The sequence below is a fragment of the Echeneis naucrates genome, chromosome 18 (genome assembly GCF_900963305.1).
Source record: "Echeneis naucrates chromosome 18, fEcheNa1.1, whole genome shotgun sequence".
NCBI lineage: Eukaryota > Metazoa > Chordata > Actinopteri > Carangiformes > Echeneidae > Echeneis > Echeneis naucrates.
In genome coordinates this window covers 7,343,833-7,357,211 of record NC_042528.1, presented here as the reverse complement: position 1 = coordinate 7,357,211, position 13,379 = coordinate 7,343,833, and the positions used below count along the sequence as shown (strand labels likewise).

The following is a 13,379-nucleotide window of genomic DNA, read 5'->3' as shown; positions in this document are numbered from 1 at the left end:
ACTTACTCAGCCTTGCCATTTCCTGTATCTCATAATGGCATTCAAAACAAATCGTATCTGTTTGGCCCTAAAGGGGCTATGTTCCACACCCTGATGTCATGAAATATATTAACTATTGCCTGAGAACTGCAAGTCTGGAGTGCTGACTGGTAGACTAATGCAGCTGAGATAACTTTATTTGTTAATGTTAAAGCTTTGTCAGTGTTTTTCGAGAATGTTTTCTTCTGTTTACTGCTTTTCAGTTTGCAAAGTTGCAAGATTGCAGCAGATAATTGCCCTTTTGAAAAGGTCACTGTCAGAGTAACATCAACATATTGTTTGCCACAGGTAAACCTCAGTGGTGTTGGAGAAACCAGAGCAGGTGAACAAGTGTGGCCCACCAGTGGGTGTTCTTATAATGTACCCCATTTTGTGAGCTGAATTTTAATTAATTTAAAACTGCATAAATGAGCTACAGTAGCCTAAAGGTAGACATTTGAATTTGTTTTTGTTAATTCAACACAATTTGGGTTTATGCTCTTATTGAACTGTTGCAAACAATAACCTCATCAGAAAACTTTACGCTTTAGCTTATACTTTATACTTTCAGTTATCAGATATAATTCATTATTTATGCATCAGCCTATTTTCAGCTAACTGTCTTTTAATTGTTAGCATCTATTTGTTGAAAGAACTTACCCCTCTGTATAAGTACCCCTGGATGGGACTGATCGCCTACAGCCCATCCTGGACTACTGTAACAGCATTTCAGAGAGAGATTGATGGTGGGTAAGGGTGCAGTGGTGGCAGCGTCTAAATTTAGTCGCCCCTCTGCTTGTGCACTAAATACCAATGACAACAGACAAACTGACATCCACCCACCCACTCATTCAGTCACTCAGTCGGTCAGATCAGACTGCAGCCCCCTCTGCTCACCCTCCCCACGGCAAGCTCCAGTGCTGGGGAGCACAAGCACCCACAAGGGTCGCACAAAGTCTGACCCCCTTGCCTCTCACCTTTCTGACTTCCTACCCTGACGCACAAATTGCAACTCCCCCTGAGGGTCCTCCAGGACAGGTAAGCCATCGCTTTGGGCTTCAGCCACTTCTAATATGACACTTGCACTTGAAAGCAAGGCTCACTACCACCTACAGTTGCTCCCTCCACGCTTTCCCACCGGTCACACAGCTTGAATTTTCATTGGTGAGTTTTAAAATTATTTTCCAGTATATGTTGGATGCCTCTGCCTTTTGTCTTATTGTTTGAGGTTTTTCTGTGTTGACTATTATTATACATAAATCCTACATAAAACACATTCTTTGTTGCAAAAATTTATTTACACAACAGAACAAAAAATTGATTCTAACATTGACGAATCTCGTCTGACTAAGAAAGTCTGGGAAATGTATTTTTGAATGGAAGCAAACGTTTTTGTTCACTTGACACCTTGGTGTAAACTTTCGGCTGGGCTATTTCATCTAACTGTCTCGCGTGACTGCTGTGACAGCACCATGTTGTCTCTCTGTGTCCTTTCAACCCACTTGGGTAATTTCAAACATATCGATTTGCACACCCCTGACACAGCTGGTTGCCATGTCTCGAAAGCATGTGCTTGGCGTTTAACAGCCCAAGGTTATTTAAAGGGATGTGCTCCAATAAATTTTATCTGCTCCGTTGGGTTTTTGTGTGTGGCGTGGATGCTTGTTGTTGGTCAATCGATGGTGCTGCCTTGCTTTTGTGTCTCGTTGTTCATTTGAACAGGTTGTACTTATGTGCACTGCCCCCTGAGACTCTCTGCCTCACCTCCGTCCCCCTAGGGGCAGCCATGTCACAGTTCTCCACCATGACAACCCAGGAGAGGAAACTGCAAGCGGCAGCAATCTGCAGGGAAGTTCAAGCCCAAGAAGGTAGCCGTATAATGCCCTCTTCACTTCCTTGTTTTCTCATCCATTTGACCTCTACGTTTCTCTTTGTTTCTCTTGTTGCGTGCTTTCTTTGCTTCCCTTACCATCTCAGCTTCTTGCCTCCCAATCATATCCATCCTGTTGCTCTCTTCTACCAGCTCTTTAACTCTTATATCAATGTAGACACGGTTTTAACGCCACAACATACGGTATACATGGAAGTCCCAGTTGATTAGCTATACTTTAAACACTTCTTGATCCATCCCTACACGCATGTACTGGACTCTGCCACTCTCACTGTGTAGACGATATGATCCCTCCATTTGCCAGTGCAGCAATTGCCAACCCTCCCTTCTGTGACCCCTTACTATAAATAAGCAAATGAACACTTTTATGGGCTAAAGTAACTAATCCCTTTGTCGTTGTCCTTTGAACATGCTATTTCAGGGTGAGGACAACTGTGTGGCTCGCTGGGATAGGGAGGGTCTGAAGGCTTCTGACAGCTGTAAGATATTTTGGCAAATTATGTCTCACACTTGGATATGGACCTGTGACATATCCATGATCAGCATCCAGTAGCCAGCATGCAGTGTGAACCACAAAACAAGCAATACGCATGAGTGGATTAAGCGGGAAGATGATTCCTTTTTCATCATGTTGACAGGAACACAGAGTCAGCATTATATGCACTGGGCTTTTTTTTTTTTTTGCATCAGGATTTTTTCCCTGTTTCAATATAATTTGTATTCAATGGTATTGGATAGGTGGGTATATGTGGGAAAAGCCAAAGAAATTTGTCTTTTCAGAAGTCTGATAAGTGCACATACACTGGAGTGTCTGTACGCACACAAGCTGCTCAGTCTTTTGTTTCTTTGTGCCCAGATATAGAGATGGATCTTGGGAAGAAAATGAGCGTGCCTAAGGACATCATGCTGGAAGAGCTGTCTCTTTCCTCAAACCGGGGCTCCCGTCTCTTCAAAATGCGGCAGAGACGCTCAGAAAAATACACTTTTGAGAGCATCCAGAATGAAAACAACAAGCTAATCAATGTAAGCAGTGATCAAATTTTGGAACAAAAACATCCATGCAAGAAAAATCCCATTCATCAAGTCATTGGTATTTGGCTTGATACTACAGAAATACTTACACATTTTCAGAATTGGCTCAGTGTTGATAATCATGGTTAGATGATAAGATCAATAAACTCAGTCTGGATGTCAACTGTTGAACTAGAATCAGGAAGATATAGATTTGCAAGTGTGGAACAACAGGAGTTTGATTTCCTCCCTCTGTCAAAAGGTAAAAAGGTAAAAATATGACTCAACCAGCACCTCTAAAGAAATTGAATAACCGTATTTCTCTTCTCTTTTCAATTACACACATCTCAAAAACAGCGATATAGACATTCCCAGCTATAAAGCCACACTGTTATGAAGACATGACTAAAATTATTTTCTTTAAGCGCAGTCATCTATTTCTATTTCTATTTTCTCCACATCTCTTTTGCCCATCATATGTAAAACATTCACACAATACCTTACATCCTGACAAAGTGTGAGGAGGATTAAACACTTGAAGTGTTTGTTTGACTGGAGGCACACAGAATAGTTGCAGTGAAAGTCCACCTGATGCTCATAAATGGCTTTATTAATGTCCCTTTGTGTGTATATGGGCAGTAAGCCAAATCAGCTTTTTTTTCCCTAAAGTAATACTTAACATTGCTGGGTCACACTCGAAACAATTCATGTGCTTAAGATGTTGGTAAAAACAAATCAAGATAATGGAACAAGGTTTCTCTTTGTTATATCTAATTCATTTGCAGCACCCGCTATATTCTTCTATATTTAGTTTCATGTTGGCCTAATGTTTTTTCCATTGTACTTGCCAAATCCATAGATAAAATAATTATTATGCTCCAGGAAATTTCTCCCTCATCTTTGAAGTGAGCAGGGCTCGCATAACTCTGGTTTGTTTATTGCTTGGGGCAACAGAGAGAGATTTTGTTTCAAGTTGTCAACATTTCCTGAGGAAGTCCTGGAGTAAATCATCATAAATATCTTTGAGAGGGATGAGAGGGATGCTTGGAGTGCAGTACAAGTCGTCCAAACCCAGAGAGCAATGTTTCTAATTTTGAGAAAAAATGGACAAGAGGACAATTTCTCTTCTTTTTATTCTTTGGAAACACAAAAAATCAAGGTTTTCTAACTGCCCTGAGTCCACATGAAAGAAAAGAAAAATAAATCTGTCTCGAACAGTGGAGGATTGACTTCAATATGCCACTTCTGTACCATGAATGCAAATCACCATTTTTCTCATAAATATGTCAGAAAATTCTATATAATACATAGATTTTGCCTTCTGTTCACTAAGTGGCTGTTATTCAGCTTTCAGTTGTATTTCACAATCACTGGTCATTAAATGTAGTTTATTTTTTACTTGTCATGCAATTGCTGAATTTTTCCTAAAACCTTACGGACATCTCTCGTCAATGTGCTTGAATTTAGAGTAAACACAAGAAACTTGTGCGACAAAGAAATGGACCAGACTCAGTGTCAAACTCCCTAACAGAATAAATATAGCATCTCACTGTTATGTTTATCAGCTTGTTTCCAGTGCTCAGTACAATGGAAATTTGGAAGTCTCATCTCTCCATGATAACTCCGTTTTTTGTGGAGATGGTCAATAGCTTCATAAAAAGTTGCTAGGTACTGAGATTATTTTGGCTAGAATTTACTGTTGATCGCAATGTTGAGTTATTGTGTGAAACTCTTCAGCTCCATCTTTCTTTTAGAATGCCGTGGATACTCAGATGGAGAATGAAAATGCCACAAATGGCCACAGTGGCCAGAACAACATGGGTGTTGACCAGCCATCAAAAGTGCCGTCAGATACACAGGAGACAAAAATGGAGCCAAGTCCAGACAGCATTGCCCCAGGTAGGTGACCCACCGCAGCAGTGATGAGCTGAAGTTGCAAACCAGTTGACTTCACTTGGTCCCTGTATGAGCAGCACAATGAACTGGAGCCTACATTTATCACGACATCACTGGCAGTGGTTTTCTGACTGGTTTGCTTTAACCAATAGCGACTTCATGACTTTATTAATAAATTAGGATGCAACTGTCTTGTCATGCAAGTTCAATTCTAAATATATTAAACATGGGCTGAAGTTGCAGGAGGACTGGTTTTGCTTCTGTGGATGTGCTTGCCACATAGTCACACATGCTTTGATAAAGATTCAACAGTTTTTCATTATTTGTAATTAGATTGGTTCTGATGTGAGAAAACAGCTCTCCTTGCCTGGAATCTGCTGACTTTAGGCTGAATTTATTTATTTAGTTATTCTTTTTTTTTTTTTTTTTTACATTTCCCTAGTTCACTCACTAATTACAGTGAGCTTTGACTTTTTTTTTTTTTTTTACAGTTTAGAGTTTTGAGTTTTTGAGTGAAGTGTTTCCTGTTTGCGTCCCATGCCACTGATACCATCAGCTTTGCACTCACATCCTCCCTTGTGTGTCAATTTATGCCCAGCTGACAAGAAACCAGCTCTGATTTAGGGATGAGTATGTCTACACAGGGGTGGGGTGTTATTTCTGGACCTCAGAACCAGACGCCACCTTTCAGTGTCTGAATGAAGTCGCTCCAGCTGTAGGAGAAATCAGGCCAAAGTGCATTAGATATCAAATGGTAAGAACTCACTTAAAATAGCACACTCATCCACCCGGGGCTGCCTGTTCCATGTCCTTGTACTGGTAGATAAATCTATTGATATACGCTGAAACGTATTTTCTTATTTTAGCTCTGAGAATGTATGTGACAGGAAATTAAGGTAAAGAGTTTTAGTTTAGACAGCACTGACAACATTTAAGAATAATTTATTATGAGATGCTTAGTCAAATTGCCATAAAAGCTTCATAAAATTGTACCATTTTTCTAACAAAGCACAACCCAATATTCACTTTTTCTTTTGCTGTAAAACCATTTTTCTAAATGTTTCCACATTTCAGTGTTTGGAAAAAGTTGAGAATCATTCATATACAAAAATCCAGCCAACTTTCTTTTCTCAGGGATTTTAAGGAGAGCTCTTTTTTCTTTCACACATACTAAATTATAACAGCATGTGTGAGTCCTTTAACAGAAAAACCTTAAAGTAGCCAAACATCATAAAATAGCAGCAATATTCTAGGGCCTCGGAAAAAAATATTTTACACAATGTTTTGTAATAGATTCTCCTCAAAATGTGTAAACATCCCCGCAGGTCTGTTTGGTCTCTCCTGCTTCCTCTGCAGGGCAAAACATAGGAACTCAGGAAGGGGGATTGTTCATTGTGAGAGGTTAGGACGTGACATGATGCCTCGTGTTATGTAATGCCTCAGCATGCAAGCCCCCCTGAGTGAAGCAGCGGGTTTGAAGGATAGTGTTTTGGATAGGTTTCTCCCATCAACACAAATACACTATGTAGGGAGACATACATGAAGGCATGCACATATACAGACACAGGGAGAATTCCCCTTCATTTGTTCTCATAGACCCTCATAGACAAACACCAGCTTTGTTAAGTGTATTTTAAAAATAAAGCATTCAGTGTTCAAAAAAATTTTAATTTTACTGCCCACAAATCATTTAAAGAGACGTCAGCAAACATGCACACACTCTCACTCAAGTTTACAAATAGGCAGCCAACAGGTCTGTGATCTTTTGATACAAGTTTGCTTGTTGTAGTTTCACAAGAACTTTTAAATTCAGTTCTGAAGTTTCACCTCATGACTTGGAGAGATTGCCAAACCTAACACTGGGATTGTTTACAGAAAAATCAATGAATGCAAAAAATATCGATAAATTAAAAAAACCCAAAACGTTTTATTTAACATTGCAAAGCCCTGTTTTAAATCACTGTCTTTGTTGTATAACCCCCACAGGGTACGGAGGTCCTTTGAAAGACATCCCTGCTGAGAAGTTCAACTGTACTGCTGTGCCAAAGTCCTACCACTCTCCCTGGGAGCAGGCCATCAGCAGTGACCCAGCATTAGCGGCCACAATCATCTCCTGCTTACCTGAGCCAGAGCCCCGACCAGACCTGCCAGGGTACAAAAGTTTCAACAGGTAACAGCTGCACAGGTCAACAGCAAGTCATGGATAAAACACAAAGCCTTCAAACTTAAAAATACTACAAAGGTTATGATATGATTTGTAGGCATGTTTCCAGGAACAGTGCTCAGACAGTGGTAGGAGATATGCCACAGACAGGCAGTCTAAAATCACTGTTGAAAAATATATCATTAGCATATTTATAATCTGTGGTGAGGTGTAGGCAATGACAATATTTTGTTCATCATCCTTGGTTAAGGTTAGAAAACCTTCATTGTCATGACTTGAATGAATAAGGGTTGAGTCATAGAACAAAAACAAATGTGTTCCTGGGCAGAAGAAATAATATTGACCGTTGGTTTGAAATCGGAAGTGTGTTTTGTCGACTTATCTATCCACCATGACCTCCTCCCAAGGTGGAACATGATGTTATGTAACAGTGTCATCTTTTCTCCTCCTTTGCCCCCTCTGACAATGGGGCCCAAAACAAAAGCACTGCTCTGTTTGTTTTGAGTGCACAGTGGCTGTGTGTTGTGACTCTAGTCTTATTTTTCTGCAAAATTTCATGCCCAGTGACAGAAGGCAATGCCAAGGGAAAGTGGGGCTTATTAAGAAAAACACTGTCATCACATCATGTAATCAATGTGTACTTCATAATGATTCTTTTCAACAAATAAAAAAGGGTATTATCACATAAACAGTGGCTTATCGTGAAACTGCTTGTTTGAATGACTCATGGGGTCGTTTTTTATGAAGGCTGGTTGTGTAGAGTAACACTGGCTATAAAATACTTACTTGTTAGAGCATGCAACAACAGCTCGTATGGAGGAAAGTAAAAGGTGGAAAAATTGACTCAGCTATTACAATTTGAGGTATGAGCTGCAGTAGACCAAATAAGGTCAATTCAGCAGAACTCCTGATCGAGAAAGGATGTGTTTTACTGTTTACAAATGAAACTTTTCATTTTCAAGAGAAATTTTTTTATTATTTTTTCCAATCCATCATTCATGCAATGACAGGTGTTAACTTTCATATAACCCCTGATGTCCACCAGTATGATTCTCACTCTAAGCAGATTTCTCTTAGAATATGTCCCCTGGTCAAAGTCTTTGCTTGGAATTAATTAATTGTATCACTTGAAATGTTGCAACAGTCCCCTTTTTTAGCACAACTACAACTACTGTTTACGCTGTCGCTCTGTCGCCTCCAGGGTGGCGACCCCGTTTGGTGGCTTCAGCAAAACACCAGCGCCCGCTCCCATCAAGCCACTTCAGGTGGAACCACTCCCTGACTTCCCTGAGCTGCAGAGGGAAACAACAGTAAATCGACCCTCCTTCAACAGATCTGCTCTGGGGTGGGCGGCGGTGGGTGATCCAGTCACCCTCCCAGCTCTTGCCATTGAGCCTGTGCTCATCCCTGAGTCAGAAGACCTTTGAACCCATAATGAAGTCATTCAGAGATGCTGTCTACTTAGTTGATGCACCCGAGGGTATGGTGTGCCAGGAAATGTGTAGGTCAGATCAGAGTCAGGGTGAGAGAAGGCTTCCTGTTGGGCCTTGCAGGTTGAAGATAGCATTTATGAATCGGCCCTTGGTTTTCCAGGGATGTTAACTGTTGCACTGAAATCAAAAAATCTTTAATCAGAGAAATGCTACTGCAATAAATGGAATTTGTTGTATATTAATGTGAATAAGAATATTTTCTCTCAATAAAATGGTGTAGAATGCAACAAGTCCTACATAATCCTTTTCAGTATTTCAGTTTTTGCTCCTCATTAACATATTGCACAATAAGGCCCTTGGTAATAATTTCTCAGTGAGATGGTCTGAGCTGCACTCAAGGCTCACTTGAGTGAATAATGCTGCGCCTGGGTGCTATAGTTGTATGCAAACCCATCACTTATCACATCATGTGAGAGGCCAACGATATGTGTGAGCCACTGTAACAAGCCTCAAGGTTACACTGCCTGACAAATCAAATCTGCTTCACAGACACAAGCAGCTTGACTGATGTTTCTTTCACCTTTTGGCAATGCCCAGTTGAAGGAGTGGGGATTGATGGGAGAGTTTCTTGATGAGCTGTGCCCACCTCTTATCTGTCTCTCCATTTATTACTGCAGCACTTAGGAACGTATCTCAGATACAGCAGGCTTAAACAAACCGCTCTGGCTGATTGAAAGTAACCAGCAGGTTTTGTGCGAGAGCTTTTCGACATGTTCCAATGACTAAAATGTTTTATTCTGTCATATCATCAACTCATTAAACACCTTTTTTTGCTCAATGCAGCTAGTACTACAAAGCTAATATGCAAAGTTGTTAACGTTTGCTGCTTTTAATTGGTATTTTTAAAAAGATTGCTTCTGTATGTCTAAGATACTTGGAGCACATAAAATGATGGCTGGTCAAGAGGACTACCAGTCTCCAGTTAGGAAGTCAGATCTCAAGATGTCAGTCACTGTGACAGAGTGTCACGTGTTAGATAACATGCTATTTGGAAACATATAACTGAGGTTTAGGATTCATAGGTCTTGTTTTTACGAGCCAGTGGCCGGTGTTAGTGTGGTGTCTGAGCCACATCCTGTGTATTTTTTTTTTTGTAATTTCATTCAAAGGCATTCATTGTATTTATGATACAAGGGCAGTGTTATCTATCCCAAGTTTCTTGTGTGTGCTTTCAAATCATCATTTAAGTCTTTTACAGATCTTCTCACATTGCCACCTGCAACAACAGGGGTTTAATGAAAAAAGGTTTCTACTGAACCGAACACTGAACTTGAGATTAGGCAGCATTGACTGATCCCATTTTTTTGTTTCCAAATTAAATCCAATCTGATATGGCCTGGCTTTCTTATGAAGGCAGGTGCATCTTTGTCTAGAGAACGTGTGTCTTCCACTTTATGTAAACATTGTCTTCTGTGAGTCCCAAAATGAATTTGGTTATGACTCAGATTTCTTACAGCCGGAAGAGCAATTCCAGCATCAGCATTCCTCGGCTCTGTTGGAGACCCTCTGGAATGTGAAGCTCCCAGTGCCACTCCCTTTCTGAGTCCTATTGAATTCCTGTTGCCAGCCTCATCAGGGAAATGGTGTGCACAGCACACCATCCAGCCTCCAATAGGCCCGGCAGCTCAACCAGTAGTTCTATTGTAAATACTGAGCACTGTTTATCGAGGGCAGTCATGAACTCGCTTTGAACTTTGATTGTAGCCATTATCAAAATGCAGCAATGGAAATATTATTGGCAGGAACTGTAGGCTGAGGGTCGGGGAGCCAGACAATTTGATTATTATACTGTTACTGCAACCAGTTTCCCCTCAGGCATGTTTGCCTTGGCATGAGATGGCACAGCACGGGGTTGACACTGGATGGCAGACTGTGAACCTGGACAATAGGATGGCCTGTTAATCAGTGAGAACTGAAGGGTTGAGGCTATTTGCAGAAATCAACTCTCTTCTAGTGCTCACGCCTTCTGGATTACACACCAGGGAGAGAGCAAAGAGAGCAAGTTGGAGCCTCAGTGAACTCGTACACTGCAGTCCTTTCAAAAAGTGCTTTTGTTGAAGACTAATCACCATTCAAACACCTGACAGGAATTTTAGACTGGACTGACCACTTTTTTGTAACAAGAACCCTGATATGAAGAGAACATGGTTGTTCAACAGGTGCAAAGAGTGACACAGATGTCATTTTCAACAAATTTTTAGCATTCACCTTTTGTTTTATACTGAATGACCGAGCTGAGGCAATAATTGAGCAGCTGGTCTTCAATATTTTTGTCAGCAGTTAACAATGGACTGCGCTGTTATTGCATACACTGTCATGTTTGAAAGCTACAGTCCCTGGAGTTTCCATCTGCACACACAGCAACAAACCCTGAGTTTGCAGTATGTTGCTGACACAGACAGCTGCTAAAAGGTTGAGCCACATGACCAAGTCAATATCCCAGAAGAATTTCCATAAGTATGCACGGGTCGAGTGAGAAAACAAATGTGTTGTGAAATATAAACTACAAGGGCACTGAACTATAACTTCAGGGAGACATGGTTCTTAACATTTTTTTTTTTTTTTGCATACGCAGATGCAGATTGTAGGTGGAGTTTATTCTCGTACTTTCCACTAGACATGTTGGAAATCAGGGATTGACCTTGCACTATGGTGTTAAAGCAGGCTAATGCCTTCAAAATCCATAACTAACTGGGAGGCACAGCTAATAGACTAAAGAGTTTAAATGTTTTAGTTAATGTCTCTCAAATCTGATGACATGATAATACTTGCCGAGACTGATGGATGTGCGGAGCAGGTGATAATTTTCACAGGAAAATGCAAAGCCCAATGGGATATCTAAAAATATGAGTGAAAATAAAACATCCCAGAGGGGTCAGAAGGGCAGTGTTAAGTTGCCGGCAGGGTGAGGTGAAAGGTGATGGGCTACACATTCCACTCCTGAAATGAGGTGAAATGATGCACCAGGTTGAACTATGTTTCGCCTTGAGAAAATTTTAAACCTGTCAGGGTGGATGCCATACGTCTCTGCTCTGGGACGAACATGCTTGGGTCTGTGTGCGTCTGTCCATCTATGTGTTTAAGCTTGTGCACATTATTTAATTGGATGTGGTCAAGAGGTGAATGCCAGATTGAATCGCTGATCTTTTCATGGGAAATTAATTTTTGAACAATGTGCACTTATTTTCGTTAAGTGCAGAGAGGTTAACTACCCAAAAACTCACAGCTCTAGAAACCACTTCATGGAAGGATGCACACAGCTTGGCTAGTAATTAACATTTAAGACTGTGTTCCTATTTACTTGGAAACCCCCTTGAGACCAATTACAGCTTTGTTCTTGGCCCTTTCCCTTTTACCTCAGGGGACTCATCTATATTCTGGATTGGTCAATATATGTTAGCTTTCTCTCTTTGGTTAATAATCACTGAAGAATTATTAACTTATAACTGCTAACCCAACAATTAAATAAACAAATTGGCACATGGAGACCTTTGGGTGACAAATACATTTTTTCACCTAATATACCTGGTAAAGAGCAGGAAATTGGTTTATATGTCCTCATGTAGAGTAAGGGAGGAAATACAAAATTTGTGATGATGTGGCTCGGGAAAGTATAATTAATGCGTCTTAGTTAGTGAAGGGTATTACTTTCCGTAACAGACAGCAGTACTGAGGCGATAGCATGCTTTCCCTGTGAGCTGCAGCTACCACAGATACGACAAACACAGCAGTGAAATATATCACAGTCAACCCTTTGGCTGCTTTCCAGAATTAATGTAACATGGTCAGTTGCCAAAAAATGAAGCTTGTGTCATCCACTTTTCTGCAGTAAAACAACGAAGACAGTCTTACACATGGGTTAGATAGCAAATGTAAAGTAAGCTAGATGAATATAAAGATAAATAAATGTGCCTAGATAAGTTTTTCCTTCTCTCTCTTCTGCTCCCCACATTTTTGGATATTAGTATGTTTCTTCACATTAGCCCACAACTACCAGGTCAGTGAACAATACACATTGTAGACAACATGCTGACCTAATCAATGCAACTTTGCTGATCCTAATGTTATCAGTGATTCTTTAAGATATATTTTCTGCAGGCCTTTATTTTGGAATTTGACTGCTCTGATGTACATTTGCAGATATCAAACCAAAAAGGGATTTAACAAACGGCATCAACAAGAACCATTGACTTAACTGTAGCTGTGAAACCTGTGAAAACATCTCCAAAAACAACTCATCATTACCTGGTTTTAATCCCCACTTAAATTTAGCACAAGTTGGTTCAGAGGCGTTACCTCCTGTAGCCCCCATCGTGGCATTTGAGCATGTCTAATCTCTTGCATAACAACAGGGCTTTCATACTGTGTATTTCCTCATAAACAGAAATTCAATATCAACACAATACCTCTCCTCAAATGGCACAGCACATTTGGGTTGAAATGGAATTCAGGTAAACTTTACTCTCCCAAAGTGACTTGCACTGGTGTTGTTGGTGGTGCTGCAAAATGGCAAAGAGAGGACACAAGTTTGTCATTTCAGCCGTGTTCATCCACTGTGTTCAGCAAATCTCTTGATGGTCATTGTGGCTTTCTCAAGGTGAGATGTCAGGACAGTTGCACTGGGTCTCAGTGGGACATTTACTGTGTGTACTGTCTCCTTGCGGAGCTGGCAAAGTCTCACTAATTAATCTGAAATTAAAATCACCTTCACGGCCGAATCAAACTGGTGTATGAACAGCAGGTTGCTGGGCTGCTAGATTTAAAAGCAAGAAAAAGATCTCATAATCACAAAAAAGAGAAGATAATTGAAAGGTTTTCATAAATTTTCAAAATTGCAAATACAAGCAAAGTCAGATATCAGGGGATAAAAAATAATTCATAGTGTCTAAAACCTGTGAGACACTAT

The 13,379-nt window shown here is 40.4% G+C and overlaps 1 protein-coding gene across 3 annotated transcripts; it reads left to right on the top strand.

Moving 5' to 3' along the window:
• The first annotated feature begins 555 nt into the window (after positions 1-555).
• Positions 556-8,697, top strand: myoz2a (myozenin 2a). Of its 3 annotated transcripts, none has more exons than XM_029526501.1 (6): positions 556-1,056; positions 1,797-1,886; positions 2,766-2,932; positions 4,675-4,819; positions 6,803-6,986; positions 8,182-8,697. In XM_029526501.1, the coding sequence occupies exons 2-6, from the start codon at positions 1,805-1,807 to the stop codon at positions 8,405-8,407; spliced, it is 804 nt and encodes a 267-aa protein (XP_029382361.1). In that variant the 5' UTR covers positions 556-1,056; positions 1,797-1,804; the 3' UTR covers positions 8,408-8,697. The 3 variants fall into 3 exon arrangements, with proteins under 3 accessions (XP_029382361.1, XP_029382362.1, XP_029382363.1); XM_029526502.1 differs by lacking the exon at positions 556-1,056 and adding an exon at positions 1,070-1,182; XM_029526503.1 differs by lacking the exons at positions 556-1,056; positions 1,797-1,886 and adding an exon at positions 2,231-2,388.
• The last annotated feature ends 4,682 nt before the right edge of the window (positions 8,698-13,379 follow it).

Excerpts from the sequence above, each read along its gene's own strand:
- myoz2a (XM_029526501.1), top strand. The coding sequence starts at position 1,805 with ATGTCACAGTTCTCCACCATGACAACCCAGGAGAGGAAACTGCAAGCG. Across the intron at positions 1,887-2,765 it reads GGAAGTTCAAGCCCAAGAAG|ATATAGAGATGGATCTTGGG; the intron begins GTAGCCGTATAA and ends CTTTGTGCCCAG. Across the intron at positions 6,987-8,181 it reads GGGTACAAAAGTTTCAACAG|GGTGGCGACCCCGTTTGGTG; the intron begins GTAACAGCTGCA and ends TGTCGCCTCCAG.